At 37.5% G+C, this 16482-nt stretch overlaps 1 protein-coding gene and 1 long non-coding RNA gene across 3 annotated transcripts in view; both read left to right on the top strand.

Moving 5' to 3' along the window:
- The first annotated feature begins 1473 nt into the window (after positions 1-1473).
- Positions 1474-16482, top strand: part of LOC114885223 (alpha-2-macroglobulin-like) — a 73542-nt gene continuing 58533 nt past the window's right edge. The window contains exon 1 of one of the 2 annotated variants that reach the window (XM_029204802.1): positions 1474-1630. In XM_029204802.1, coding sequence (XP_029060635.1) covers positions 1545-1630 — 86 coding nt within the window. In that variant the 5' untranslated portion in view covers positions 1474-1544. The remainder of the gene's footprint in view (positions 1631-16482) is intronic. The other variant, XM_029204803.1, reaches the window with a different exon arrangement.
- LOC114885230 lies at positions 8928-14484 on the top strand. The gene is made up of 2 exons (XR_003791043.1): positions 8928-14006; positions 14102-14484. It is a non-coding gene; the product is annotated as an uncharacterized LOC114885230 (long non-coding RNA).

Genomic DNA, 16482 nt, shown 5'->3' with positions numbered 1-16482 from the left:
CAGCTTTAAACTATGTAAATATATATAGTTCTGTGGGTCTGCAATTGTTGACCCTGCTGACCTCCAGACCAGGAGATCTGGGGATATTTCCCTAGGCAACAGTTGCAAAATTGAGGTTTCATATGGTGTATATGCTCACTTCTGGAAGGTACCAGCAAGCCATGGCAAGGTCAGGGGAGGGTGCCACGATGATGTCTTCCTGCCTATGTTCCCCACGAGTGTGTCTGCAGCCTCTAGATGAGTGGCAATCCTGAAGCATGTCCCCCAGGTTGAAGTTCCAGGACAAGTAAATGCCTTTTTCACAGCAGACTGTGGGTATGCTTCTTTCTGCTGTCTGTGCAGTGCCCTGGGTGTGGTAGCCTACCTAGAACTGTCTTTCTAATTGTCACAGACTTGTGGGGCCCAGGGAGGTTAGACCCTCTGGCCACCAGCACCAGGTGATCAAGAGGTGTCCTGTGCAAACTGTGCTTACCACCCCCCCGGACCCCAGCCTTAGCAAGGCTGCAGGAGAGCATTGAGGGTGGGGCACATCTGCAGCTTTAGTGATGCAGGGGAAGAGTGCTGGGAGCAGGGCTTGCCTGCAGCTTGAGCGAGGCCAGGAGAGAGTGCTGAGGGGAGGGGTGCAGGGGGCTTGTGGGGGACACCTGCAGTTTTAGTCATGCACAAGCACTTCTTCTGAATTACTTTCTCCCAGGGCCTCGTACTCAATCCTCTGTCAAGAAATCCCCCTAGGACTTCCCTGGTGGCGCAGTGGTTAAGAATCCGTCTGCCAATGCAGGGGACACGGGTTCGATCACTGGGCCGGGAAGATCCCACATGCCGTGAAGCAACTAAGCCCATGTGCCACAACTACTGAACCCACGTGCCACAACTACTGAAGCCTGCATGCCTAGAGCCCGTGCTGCACAACAAGAGAAGCCACTGCAATGAGAAGCCCGTGCACCACAACGAAGAGTAGCCCCCGCTCACCTCAACTAGAGAAAGCCCACATGCAGAAACGAAGACCCAACACAGCCAAAGATAATTAATTAATTAATTAAAAACAAAGGTTCTTTCCTTAAAAAAAAAAAAAAAAGAAATCACCCTAAAGTTAAAGTTATACCTCACTCAATCCCAGACATGGATCTGTATTATGAGTTACTGGCATAGTGACATGTCCCGTGACCTTCAAAGATAGCTTTCTTTGACACCTGCTTGTAAGAATTTTGAAGGCGTTGAAGAAAGGTGGATTGAAAGTTCCTCATCAGGAGCTTTGCTGTCAAAGTTAAAGAAAGTTCATTCTCACTAGAACATAAATTTCATGCTCTGGAGATGACTCAGAGCCTGTCAGACAGAGTTTAGCCTTGAGAGTAATGAGGCAATCGCTGAGAGCATCAACCCTTTCAGGGGACCTGTGCCCAACTAGAACTCTGTTTGGAGGCATTGGGGTGGAGCTTGTTTGCAAATAGCAGCCACATAAAGCCTGGTAAATTCGAAAGGTCTCAGGGACCAGGCTGAGAGCTGGGAGCTGGGCACGATATGATACCTGTGATTTGTCCCTCACTATGGGGAAAGGCAGACTTCTTCACTCCTGTCTCATGCTATTTCTCCTCGTCCGGTTTTCTACCAACACCTCAGATTCTGCAGAACCGTAAGTCTCACCCAAAGTCCCTTCCTCAAGAGTCTGTTTTTTATTTCAGTCTCTCCTTTATATCTTTGCTTTGCCTTTCCTATTAAATGCTACCCTTCCATTCCTTAAGATATCTTAAAATTATAATAGAGTAATACATTTTGTCTATCATCTATCTTACATTCTTGAAATAATGTTTTTCATTGGGTCAGTAACAGTCATAAACACAATATATAGTCATTAGGAAGCATGATTTGATTAGACACCAAAATCTCAGACTCCACCCTCACAGAATCATTCTTTCAGATGGAAGGTATTGACTACAAAAATACTTAAAATGTACAGTCAGGAGTAATTTAACTCATATTGTAGATTATATGTGTACAGAAAGTAATGAATGTGTTAAATTAGATCATGAGCATATAATTTGCAAAATCCATACTGTGGAAAACTGACAAAGAATTTGATTTATCCAACAAATAAAATGTCCCAGAAGGAGAAGCAGAGAGAGCCTATGGAATTAAAAAGATATAAAAGGCACATCAATCAATCAATCACAATGTATAGACCTAATTTTGATCTTGATTCCAAAGACATTTTTTAAAACATCATGACATTTTAATAAGCAGTTATAAATTTTTTCTGGCTGAATATTTAAATATTTGTGATATTAAAATATTTTGCTAAATGTTTATGTATAATAATGATAATGCATTTTTGCTTAAAAAATAATCCTTTTCTTCTGGAAATATGTATTGAAATATTTACAGGTTTTGCTTCAAAATTATAATGGGAAAGGTGAAGTGGTTAGGTGAATGTAGATGGGAATGTGGCTGGGATTTAGGTAAGGCAAGAGTGTACATAGATTGTTGGATATTAGAACTGAGCATTGTGAGTCTAGTAGTTTATTATATTAATATAATATTGTGGATATTTTTGGATTCATTTTATTATTTTGTCTAATTTTATGTATGTTTGAAATTCTCCACATAAAAACTTTAAAATTAAAAGGAAATAACAATAAAAGTTACAAACATTTAGAAGTGAACAAAAATTAAAACATTACATATCAAAATACCTAATTTATTTGTTTAAATACCTGATACACATAGAAGTACATTTTATAAACCTAAACTAACTATATGTATGGAAAAATCAAGAAAGATTGTTAAATGGATGAAATGAGTTAGAAGAAAAGCTAGAAAAATGAGAAAAAAGGTAAATATAAAGAATGTTGACAGAGAAATTGTGAAGAACAGAAATTAATAAAGTGGAAGTCAACAAAATGATATAATCAAGAAAACAAAGAGTCAGTACTCTAAAGTTTAATAAAACAGATATCTGGTAAATTTGAAAGCCTCGATGAAAATTATAATGCTCTAGAAGAATAAAAAATTATACAAATTATCAAAATTGAGGTTAGATTATTTTGAAAAATTGAATAAACCATTGACCATAAATGAAAGTGAACTAGGAGTAAAAAGTATTCCTTCACTTACAAAAGAGAGTAGCGTAACAATACTTTACAGAAAATTTTACCAAGCTTTCAAGGAAATGATAATCCTTATCCTAAAAACACTATTTAGAGAGCAGAAAAAGAATACCTATACAAATCATTTTAAGAGTTTAATATCACAAGAATCACACACAAAAAAGAAAAGAAAATTAAATATCAATCTCACTTATGAACACAAATGTAAAATGCAAAATAAAATATTTCCAATTTGTTTCAGCTGTGTATTTAGTTAATTTTACATTAGCTGCTTTAACAGTAAACCCTAAAACTCAGTGACAAAGCACAGTAACCCAAGCAGATGGAGGCTTTGTCATTTTGAATGTGTCACTTCCAAATACTCATCCAGCAAGCAAACAGCGAGAGTGAAGGCGCCCACAGGAAGTTTTAATATGGCAAACCTGGATATGATGTACGTCACATTTACTTATACTCCATTAGCCAGAACTCAGTCGTATGATGAGACAGTCAATATGTGTATTCAGAAGGAAAAGGAAAGAAACTTGGTGCAGAACTAGCCAGTCTCTGCTACAAGTCAAGTGTGTGTATGTGTATGTGTGTCTGTGTAGCTATGTGTTCCAGTAATCTACCTAGAATGTAATGAATTAAAACAATAATTTATTATTTTTCTCTCATGGTTCTATGGTTTAACTGGGTTCACCCTACAGGGCAGTATTCTCTTTGATTCTCTCTTGCACTTGAAGTCAGATGTTGGCTAGGACTGTGGTCCTCTGAAGATTCGACTGGACTGGGTATCCAGTATGGCTCCTCAGATGGCATGCCGTTCATGCTGGCCATCACCTGGTGGCTCACCTAGAAACGTTGACCAGAGTGTCAACACATGTCCTCTCCAGATGGCTCAAGATTCCCACAACATGGCAGCAGGATTCCAAGAGACTGTGCCCCAAGTACGAGCATTCTAGGGAACCAAGGCAGAAACTGAAAAGCCTCTTAGGACCTAGCTTTGGAAGTCACATAGTACCACTTCCATCATTGACCCTTTTTCAAAAACAAGCCATAGGGCAAGCTCAGATTCAAAGGAAGGGAACCACATAAGGCTGTGAATACTGGAAGGTGTGGTTTATTGAGGAACAATCTTTAGCCACTAGCTTTCATGATCTTCCATAAGGCCCCTAAGCATCTGCATCTCTCTTACCTGTAGAAAACACTCATCCGTGTGCCCTTCCAACATTAGATGTCTTGTCATATTATGACATCTGCTTCAGGCTTGAAATGCAGGATCCTGTCATCTAAATTAGGTCCAAGTACAGATAAGACTTCTTGGGGTCATCTGCCTTAATTTCAGTTCCTCAAGCATAGTTCATCTCAATCTGAAGATCTGTGACCTAAAGAGAAAAGTTATCTATTGCCACTCTGCTGGGGACAATCACAAGACAACTGTAACAGATATTTCTGTTCAAAAAGTTAGAGAACAGGAGACACACATCAGTTAATGGTCCATAGCCACTCTGAAATCTAACCAGGCACATGTCGCCAGTTCTCTAATTAGGGTTCAGTCTTGCTTCCTCAGAGTGCTTCTCTGTGGCTCCAGAATCCACTCCACACTCTAGTTCATCCTTTATTTTCCACGAGAAAGGACGTGTTTCCAGCTGAGATATATTCTCAGTCTTCTTCCTGTCTATAGAAGTTTGAGGGCTCTGAAATCTCTTTTCATTTTGAACTGTGTCTGTTCTTTAATGTCCCATCTGGCAGTGCTTCTGTTACTACAACTGTCTTTTAAAATGTCATGGGTTTCATATGAGTCTTAATGAGATTTATTCCATGAGACAAAAGCAACACCCACAAATCGCTCCAAAACAGGCACCTCTACCTTAGGTCACCTATGAGGCTTCTGTGACCAAGACTATTAGAATTCCTATTCTCTAGCAAATACAGTCGGAGAGGAATATTCCTAAATTTCTTAAAGTCATTTTTTTCTACTTAAAAGTACCTGTTAGGCATACCCTTATTTAGTTCTGAATGTTAATGTTGGATGCTACAGTCAAAACTCTGACTTCATTTTTATTCCGAGGGTACATTTATTGTCCTGGATTTGACTTTTTTCAGGATGCCCAGGAATAAATGTTAAAGAAATGTTTAAAACATATATAAGAAAAACTTTAGTAATGAAGAACACAAAAAAGGACTTGAACAAATGTTAAAACACACTATATTTTTGGATAGGTTAAGTCAGCATTATAAAAATGTCACGTGTCAATTCTCCCTAAATTTATTTATAAAGTTTATGTAATCAGTTCAAATTACATTAGGATCAGAGATGCTGATTCTAAAATTCATATTTAAAAAACCACACAAGATATGTAAACCTACATATATATCCCTGGTTCCTGGCACAGTGCTCCTAAAACCCTTGTATAAGAGTACTTGGAGAATCTTTTGTTTGACTAGTGGGTCTTTGACCCTAGTTTCTGACACAGACCTCCTAAATCCACTGGAATTTTTTAGGTGATAGGGTATCTTTTCTTCTAATGAGGCAACTTTTAGTGGGCTCCTGGATAGCTTCAGGATGGCATCTGGTCACCAGAAAGAGCAAGCCATGATTAGAATCTATTCCTGCTCAAAATAATGGCTTCAATCTCTACACCTCAATGTTCTGGGCTGCTGCGCCCCCTGCTGTTTCATCCTTAGGTATATTCCTCATTCATTTCAGTTAATTTGCAAGAAACTTATCCATCAACCTGATGAGGTTGTCTCTCATTTTCAGCCCTACTGTGGGTTTCTATCTCTGTGTGCAGCATCCTTTAAATGGGCCATTAGTAAAAGAAAAGGAGAGAAATGGATGCTCATTTGATTCAGAAGTCCAGTTTTGTTTCAGTAGCTATGCTTTTGGTCAGAGAATTCTCAACCTACACAACCTACTTGTGAAGGAATTTTATCCATTCATTTTTAATTTTTATATGGGTTTTCTTTTCTTTCTTTTTTTCTGGGGAGGAAAACAAATATTGATGTGATTTTATATTTGCATGGTATTTTAAACATCTCAGAGACTTTTCTATACATCTCATTTTATCTAAACTGTTCCAGAGAAAGAGCCAGAAGCAATGTAAGAAACTATTCTCCTTGGCCTTACTGTAGACCATAATCACAAGGCACAGGTTTCACAATGGAAAACTTGGAAGAAATCTTTGAAGATGATCCAAAAGATCTGATTTAGAATGTGAGAAAGAAATTTGTATAAAACAACGGATTCTCAATCACAGGGATTACATAGGCCAACAGGAGGGAGGGTAGAAGGGCAGGTCAGCCAGAAGTCTAAGAATTCTCTCCCCAGTTCAGACCACTTTTTAAATTTCATCTTCATATTTTCCAAAGAGAGAAGAAGAAACTGTGTACTAGTCCCTTCTCTCAAATGACGCATAGAGTACCACTTATTACTATGTATTTTGATCCCTTTTTCATAAGGTCAAATATTGCTGATGCATTTTTTCATAAAGAATGGTAGAAATAGGAAACAAAGATAAACACCTTTTCCCAACATCTTGCTGCTCCCAGAAAAAACAGTTAAGTTTCAATGCTAGTGTTCTTTACTGAATCCTGGGATTAAAATTCCAGATTTCCAGAACCGTATATATATATATTTTTTAAGCGGTACGCGGGCCTCTCACTCTTATGGCCTCTCCCGTTGCGGAGCACAGGCTCCAGACGCGCAGGCTCAGCGGCCATGGCTCACGGGCCCAGCCGGTCCGTGGCATGTGGGATCTTCCCAGACCGGGGCACGAACCCGTGTCCCCCGCATCGGCAGGCGGACTCTCAACCACTGTGCCACCAGGTAAGCCCCCAGAACCATATTTTTGCTTGCAGAAGCAGAAAGAATATATATGTGTGAGGCAGTGATGGCATTATCAAACAAGGACCAAAGAAGAAACTGGGAGAAGGGTCATTTTATTCACTATTGTATAAAAAATTTATACAGAACAACATAAGTCTCTACATGTTTTTATTCAATAATATGAGGCTATGGAGATATATACATATGAAAACAGGAATTTCCCAAATAATAACAAGACCCGCCTGCTCTTCCCTGTCCCTTTATCTTTTTTTCTTTTTTTTTTCAAAAAAAAAGTTACACAAACAAACCTTAACTGAAAGTATACAAGCCCACTTTTCTTTTCCCAAAATAAACAAAACATCTCTCAGTTTTCCCAGCATTTTCCCCTTCCTAATGTGGAAGAATAATTTACTAAAGTATTAACCAGCGTTTTGGTTTCACTGCTGAAAAGGATTTGGAAAGAATGTGATCTGTGCTGATTCTTATCCTCTGGTATTTTTCCCTTCCCTGTTTCAAAAGTGTAGCCTAATCCTTGTGTCTTTTGCCTAAAGAACTTTCAAGGTTAGAAGCAGAGGTTGCTTAAAGATAACTTTGTGAAAACCCTGGCTACTTGGACAAATTACTCTAGGTGCTCCTGAGGAAGAGGAAAAAGAAGTCTTTTGCAGGGAGGTTAGAGGAGAAGCCCCGATGGCAGGAAGAATTCAAAACCAGGAGGTGGGTGGAGGTTTATGGGACCCAGGATAGTGGGCACCTGGGGCCCCTCCATCATTGTACCCAGGGTAAAAGCTCTGAGTTAAATGGTTGTGTGAGGCCAATGGCTCTGAGTTAAATGGCTGTGTGAGGCCAACTCTCGACCACAGAGCTCCCAGTCTCAGAAAATATTCCTGTGTCCAAATATAGCATAGAAGCAGCCAAGCAGCCAGGCTTCAAAGTGGCTGAGGGGTTGGACAATGGCATGGTCATATGAGGAGTAACCAGTTTCAAGCAAAGACTAAAGCAATTTCTGCAGTAGTATATTTCTCTTTTTTAAATTGAAGTTTAGTTGACCTACAACGCTATGTTAGTTTTAGATGCACAACACATCTGATTTGATACTTCTATACACTACAAAATGATCACCATGATAAGTCTACTTACCATCTTTCACCATAAAACATTCTTACAATATTATTGACTATATTCCCCATGTTGTACATTTCATCCTCATGATTCATTTATTTTCTAACTAGAAGTTTGTGCCTCTTAATCTCCCACACTTATTTCACTAATCCCCCTACACCCCTTCCCTATGGCAACCACCTGTTTGTTCTCTGTATCTATGAGTCTATTTCAGTTTTGTTTGTTCATTTTTTTCCAAATCCCACAGGTAAGTGAAATCATATGGTATTTGTCTTTCTCTGCCTGACTTATTTCACTTAGCATAATATCCTCCAGGTTCATCCATTTTGTCACAAATGGTAGTATTTCATTCTTTTTATGGCTGAGTAATATTCCATTGTATTTATATGCCATATCTTCTTTATGCATTCATCTGTTGATGGACACTTGGGTTGCTTCCATATCTTGGCTACTGTAAATAATGCTGCAATGAACATAGGGGTGCATACATCTTTTCAAATTAGTATTTTTGTTTTCTTTGGATAAATAGGAATGGAATTGCTGGATCATATGGTAGTTCTATTTTTAATTTTTTGAGGAATATCCATACTATTTTCCATACTGGCTGCACAAATTTACATTCCCATCAACAGTGCACAAGGGTTCCCTCTTCTCTACATCCTCACCAAGACTTGTTATTTTCTTTTTGATAACTGCCATTTTGACAGATGTGAGGTAACATCTCCCTGTGATTTTGATTTGCATTTCCCTGATGATTAGTGATGTTGAGCACTTTTTCATATACTTGTTGGCCACTTGCACATCTTTTTTGGAGAAATGTCTATTTGAAGAAATAGTCTTTGCCCATTTTTTAATCAGATGATTTGTTTTTTTGCTATTGAGTTCTATGACTTCCTAATATATTTTGGATATAAACCCTTTATCAGATACCTGATTTGCAAATATGTTCTCCCATTCCACAGATTGCCTTTTCATTTTGCTGATGGTTTCCTCTGCTGTGCAGAAGCTTTTTAGTTTGATGTAGTCCCATTTAGCTATTTTTGCTTTTGTTGCCTGTGTCTTTAATGTCATATCTAAAATATCATTGTCAAGGCCAATGTCAAGAAGCTTTTTCTCTATCTTTTCTTCTATGAGCTTTACAGTTTCCGGTCTGTTAAAGTCTGTAATACATTTTGTGTTGATTTTTTTGTATGGTGTAAGATTTGTATATGGATATCCAGTTTTCCCAACACCATTTACTGAAGAGACTATCCTTTCCCCATTGTGTATTCTTGCCTCCCTTGTCAAAGATCAATATACTGTAAATGTGGGGGTTTATTTCTGGGCTCTCTATTCTGTTCCATTGGTCAATGTGTCTGTTTTTATGCCAGTACCATCTTCTTTTGATAACTATAGCTTTGTAATATAGTTTGAAATCAAGAAATATGATGACTCCTGCTCTGTTCTTCATGCTTAAGATTGCTTTGGCTATTCAGGATCTCTTATGACTCCATGTGAATCTTAGGATTTTAAGTGGCCAATTCTAATATCTTGTCGCTCAGCTAGTCCTAGAATTCCTACTTTAGAAATATATTGTCAGAAAGTTGATAAATGAAAAGACTTTTATAAATTTTCTATATGGCATTAGTAGTCTTTGCATCTTTTAGAGAATATAAAGGAGTTTCTGAAGGAGAAAAAAATTAATATAATGTTTCTTTCCTAAAATACCAGCAATGAACAAGTAAAATATACTTAAATTTGTAGGACACAACAAACACAGTGTTTAGAGGAAAATTTATAGCATTGAATGCATATATTCTTTAGAAAAAAATAAGCATCTAAAATCAGTAATCTAAGCTTTCATCTTAGGAAACTAGAAAAAGAAGAGCAGACTAAGTCAAAAGCAAGCATAAGAAAAGAAATATTTAAAAATTAGAGCAGAAATCAATGAAACTGAAAAGAGGAAATCAATAGAGAGAATGAAACAAAAAACTGATTCTTTGAAAAAATCAATAAAATGATAAGCTTCTAGCAGGCCACCTAAGAAAAAAAGAGAGGTGACATGAATTGCTAATATAAGAAATGAAAGAGGGGACATTACTAGAGATCTCACAGACATTAAAAGGATAATAAAGGAATACTAGGAACAATGCTATGCCCACAAACTTAATAACCTAGATGAAATGGACTAATTCCTTGAGAGACACTTCTGCCAAAACTCCCACAAGAATAAATAGACAATTCAAATGGACCTATATCTACTGAAGAGATTGAATCAGTAATTAATAACCTTGCAAAACAAAAACCACCAGGGGTTCACTGGTGAATTTTATCAAACATTTATGGAAAGAGTTACACCAGTTCTCTACAATTTCTTCCAGAAGATAGAAGAAGAGGAAATACTCTCTAACTCATTTTATAAGGCCAACATTAACATAATACTAAAACTGTACCAAAATATACAAGAAAATAAAACTACAGACTAATATCCCTCATGAACATAGGTGCAAAAATCTTCAGAAAAAATTAGTAAATCAAATCCAACAATGTATAAAAGAATTATACACAATGACCAAGTGGTATTTATCCCAGGTATGCAAGTCTGGTTCAATATTTGAAGATCAATTAATGTAACCTATCACATCAACAGGCTAAAGAAGAAACTGATATTACATGATATCAATAGATGCAGAAAAAGCAGCTGACAAAATCCAACACCCATGCATCCAACCCACTCTCAGCAAAACAGAAATAGAGGGGAATTTCTTCAACATGATAAAAAACATTTACTAAAAACTTACAACTAATATCACACTTAATGGCAAGAAACTAGAACTTTCCCACTAAGAACATGAACAAGAGAAATATATCCCCTCTCATCACTTCTTTCCAACATCATACTAGAAGTCCTAACTAATGCAATAATGCAATAAAAAGAACTAAAAGTTTCACAGATTGAGAAAGAATAAATAAAACTCTGTTCAAAGATGACATGATTGCCTGTGTAGCTATCTGACAGAATCAACAACAAAAAAAACCCTCCTGTGACTAATATCAGATAGCTACATAGAGTGGTAATAATAAGGTTGCAGGATATAAGGTTAATATAAAAAGCCAGTTGCTCTCCTATATACCAGCAATGAACAAGTAAACTTTGAAATTAAAAACACAGTATCATTTACATTATCTACCCCCAAAAATGAAATAGTTAGGTATAAATCTAACAAAATGTATATAAAACCTATAAGAGGAAAACTTATCAAACTCTGATGAAAGAAATCAAAGAAGAATTAAATTAACGGAGAGATATTCCATGATCATGGTTAGGAAGATTCAGTATTATCAAGATGATAGTGCTTTCCAATTTGATCTATACACTCGATGTAGTCCCAATCAAAATCCCAGAAAGTTAGTTTTTGGATATCAATAAACTTATTCTAAAGTTTATATGGAAAGGCAAAAGACCGAACACAACATCTAAAGAAAAGAACAGAGTTAAAGGGCTGACACTACCCAACTTTGAGACTTACTGTAAAGCTACAGTAATCAAGAGAGGGTGGTACTGGTGAAAGAAGAAACAAACAGATCAGTGGAACAAAATAGAGAACCCCAAAATTGACCCGTATAAGTACTGTCAACTGACCTTTGAGAAAGAAGTAAAGGCAATACAATGGAACAAAGATAGCCTTTTCAACAAATGATGCTAGAACAATTGGACATCCATATGCAAAAAAAGAAAGAAAAGAAAAGAAAAATAAGGAATCTAGACACAGACCTTACACTCTTCATGAAAATTAACTCAAAATGTATCATAGACCTAAATGTAAAATACAAAGCTATAAAACCCTGGAAGGCAACATAAAAGAAAATCTAGGTGACGTTTGTTATGGGGATGACTTTTTTAGCTACACCACCAAAGGCACTATCCATGAAAGAAATAATTGATAAGCTGAACTTCATTACAATTAAGAATCTGCTCTGTGAAAGACTCTATCAAGAAAATGAGAAGACAAGCCACAAAGTGGCTTTTCTATTTATTTTAACTAGATACTAATTAAGCAACCCCTGAAGGAATTAAACTTAATTTCCTCACAGAATAAATAGCATTTACCAAGATAATCCTGTTTATCTGTCTAGGCTTGTCTGTTTGTTTATTTTTCTTTCATTTTGTTTATTTTATAAACAGCACATGGCTACTAAAGTAAATTTGAAAAATGTAGCAAGCCACAAAAGGAGTTAAAAGTCAGCTCTCTGCCTCTTCCCTTCATTTTCTGAATAATCCAGCCCAACACCACTAGATGGGGCTAGGTAAGATAGATGTCACATGGGGTTGAAGAGAATTAAGACAGTAGATGGTGGGGTGTACAACTTGGACAATGGTGAGAAGAAGGTTCTCAAAGGAGGGTAGCCTGGCTCAAGCTGTCAGAGCCAGAGCAAGAGGAGGAAGGTGTCCTTATGGAGGGGTAGTGTATGTGTGGGACATCAGAAGCCAAACAGAGGATGTATGAATGTATGTACATGTTTATGTGTTTAAACATACATAAACTCTGCAGCTCTATTTGCTGAGAAAGCCTAGTAGGGACACCATAAAAATAATGGGCATGCCTGCAGCCCAGTTCTTGATTTCTAATGTCATTTGCTAAAAAAAAAAGAGGAGGAAAATTATAAGATGAGCCTGAAATATCTTGGAACAGAAGATAATTGCTCAAGAAGGATGAGGACATGTCAAAAGGACCCAGAAGCCAGCTTAAATGGACTTTTACTGGCCAAATCTGAGACTATTTGAGCATCAAAATAAATAATGAAATAACAGATGATAACCCATTAAATAAGTTAGGAAAACATGACTATACTGGCATAAACAAATAAATAAATACATTTACATAGTCTGATAGTACCTCCCCATAAAATATTTATTAATTACAAAGGAAAAAAATAACTTTATAGAGAAGAAGTCTGGCACATATCACCTTAATCAAGTGATTGAATTTAATATCACCCAAAATGGGAGAAATGGAAACATGTGCCACCTGATAGTTACAATAAGAAGAACACAGCATCACCCTGGGATATCCCTGCTGAAGAGGTAGGATGCCTTCTGGACATCTTCTACCTGGATGTCTTATAACCACATCAAACTCTTGCCCTCTTCTCACTTTTCCTTTCCTCCTGTATGAACTATCTTGGCAATGGCATTATCATCACTAACTCAGCTAAATTTGCTCTCCCTACCTCCATTCTAAATCTTAATCTGAAGCACCATTATCTCCCACCAGTGCAAGAACAATCTTTTTGGTGTGACATCAGCATCGCGGTGGTGTGAGATGCTCTCTTTATCTCTCCCCTTCAATCTACAACCAGTAAAACATCCACAGCTAAACAAAGGTGCTTCTGTCCAACACACCAGGACATCAGAGAATTTCAAACATCTATACATCTAAAGGTGGGTGGACTGGGACACATAAAGGAGGCAGAGCCAGGGCAACACTGAAAGCAGTGCCTGCAGTCTTGGACCGTCAGCCTTAATGGCTGAGCCCACAGCCCCAGACAACTTGGTAGCATCAGGGGAAGAAGCGCACTGGCCTCCTGGCTGCAGAGGCACCCGCAGCCACAGGGTATCGGACAACAGTGGCAGCAGGGACGGTGACTCTGTTCCTCCAGCCACAGAGGTGCCTGCAACTCGACTCCCACACACACACAGTGGCAGCACCCATGACCCAAGAATCCCAGCCATGGCAGAGACACCCATGACCCTGGATCCCCACCTCTCCTCCCCTCACAGCACCAGAGCTTACAACCCAGGAGGCCCTGGATGTGTCAGAGCACCTGCCATCCTGGTGCTCCAGGTGGTGATGCCAGTGACACTGGAGCAGCAAGGCACCCATGATCCTGGAGGCGAGAGCAGCGACAATGAGGGCACCAGGCAACACCTCTGACAAAGGCAGTTGAGGGTGGAAAGTGCCCATTCTCAGATACAACTGGAGGCAGTAGTTCAGGTAAGAAAACCCAAAAAACTTGTGCTATAGTGCCACCCACTGGAAAACAAAAGAAAGTCCTCGAATTATTAACCTATTGAATCTTTCTAATTAAGTTAAAAAGAAAGAAGTTTTACTCAAAGAAGAAAGGTGTTTGCTACTTCACGTGTCCTGGCAGAGGAACAACACATCAAGTACCATGAGGAGCCATGGTAACATGATATCAGAAAAGGGAAATGACGATGCTCCAGAACCAAACTTAAAGTCATGGAATATTGCAGTCTAACTGATAAAGAATTCAAAATAGCTGTTATGAAGAAACTCAAGGAGCTACAAGAAAACTCAGAAAGGCAGTTCAATAAGCCCTGGAATAACATTAATGAACAGAAGAAATACTTTATCAAGGAGATTGAAACTCTAAAAAGGAACCAAACAGAAACTAGAGATGAAGAACTCAATAAATAAGATGAAGAATGCATTAGAAAGCACTGAAAATAGAGCAGACCATATGGAAGAGAGAATTAGTGAGCTCAAAGATGGAAATCTAGAAATGATACAGGTGGAAGAGGAGAGAGAAGTAAGATCTTTAAAAAGTGAAGAAATCCTAGGAGAACTATCCAACTCTAGTGCTTTTATATTTTGCAAGTATAAAATTATCTGGTATTTAAATGATGCTAACTTTACCTTTTCCTTTATACTTATTACCTATTTATTTTATTTTGTTTTGTTTTGTTTAGTTTTATTTGTACTGAATGAAGCCTGTAGAACAAACTTAAAGAGTAGTGGAGATACACTTTTTGTCTTACTTCTGAACACTTTTTGTCTTACTTCTGACTTACTGTAAATACTTTAATGTTTTCTTATTAAGCATGGTACTGACTTTCAGTGGATATTTAACTTTGTCAAATGCCTTTCTACATCTATGGAAATAAAATGAACTTGGTCATGGCATAAAATCAGTAATTCTTTAATGTGCTGCTGGATTATGTTTACTAAATTTTCAGTTAAGACATTTAATTGGTATACATAAGTGAAATTAGTCTCTTTGTGTTATCCTTGCCAGGTTTGGAAACCAAGGCTATCCTCAGTTCATAAAAAGAATTTTGAGTTCCTTGTTTTTCTGTCCTCAAACAATTTTGATATTATTGGATGTGTCATTGGTACTTTGCTCTAAGAAATTGCTCCAGCAGTGTCACACTGACTGTCATGTTTGTTCAAGTAATATCCAGGCCCCAGTTGTCAGTGCTTTCTTTATGTCAACGTTTTACACCCACATGAGTTCACAAAGAAAGAACCTCATTGCATTTTCAGGAAGAGTTATTCACCTTGAACTCAGTGTGTGTGCAATTAATGTTATGGATGGATAGACAGAAATAAAGGAAAGGAATAAATTACTGATAGCACAGGATGATGAAGTTGCCATTGTCTAATGTAATATTGGCAAGGAATCTAAAGAAACCATGATGTCTTTATAAAAAACAGAGAAATGTGAATTACATAGCTGTTAGTAAATTCATAGCTTAATTCACAATCAAATTACTGTCCCTAGAATGTTAATAAATACATTTTAACTTGGAAAATGTTCTCTAATAGGAGGCATCAAGTCCTCAATTCTTAGCTTTTTCAGCTCTACATGTTCTATCAGTGACTAAACGCACAAAAGGAATGCTTATCAGTTTTGCAAATAACTGTGCTGGGAAAGACAACTCTGTGGACATTGGAATCACATTTGAAAAACTGAATATAAAGACCAACATTTGCCAAAACAGTGTTCTTTTATATATTAATTTTAGTCCTTTTTTCCTTCAAGAATTATTTATTGAGCACCTAATATAATAACTGGGCACTGTTCTGGGTATTAATACATATATATACTATATAATAGTATAGTATAATAGTAAATATATATGTGCACATATATACACACATAGTATCATATAGTTACATGTAATATATTTTATGTCATATAGTCACTTATATTTATATACAGTGTTATATGGTCACATATATATGTGTAATGAAATATGCTATGAAGAATAAAAAAGAGGGTGAGGAAATAGAGGACAATGTGCAGAGGACTGCTATTCTAGTAGAGTAGTCAGGAAAGGCCTCTGTGTGGAGGCACTGGTACAGAGAAATGAATGAAGTAGAGGAGAAAACGTTATGCATATTCCAAGTGCCCCAGGAAGAGAAAACAGGGAGTGCAAAGGTCCTGAGAAAAAGCAGGACTTATGTATTCTAGAAACAGGAAAGGGACCAGCATGAGTGCGGCAGAGTGAATAAGGTAGGGTCAAGAAGTGAGAGAGAGGCATGGACATATATACACTACCAAACGTAAAATAGATAGCTAGTGGGAAGCAGCCACATAGCACAGGGAGATCAGCTCGGTGCTTTGTGAGAATCTAGAGGGGTGGGATAGGGAGGGTGGGAGGGAGACGCAAGAGGGAGGAGATATGAGAACATATCTGATTCACTTTGTTATACAGCAGAAACTAAC

This window comes from Monodon monoceros, unplaced genomic scaffold (genome assembly GCF_005190385.1).
Source record: "Monodon monoceros isolate NGI ecotype Baffin Bay Population unplaced genomic scaffold, NGI_Narwhal_1 Super_Scaffold_6, whole genome shotgun sequence".
In the NCBI taxonomy this organism is placed as follows: domain Eukaryota; kingdom Metazoa; phylum Chordata; class Mammalia; order Artiodactyla; family Monodontidae; genus Monodon; species Monodon monoceros.
Note: the sequence above shows the minus strand (reverse complement) of the source record. Positions and strands in the feature narration are given on the sequence as shown.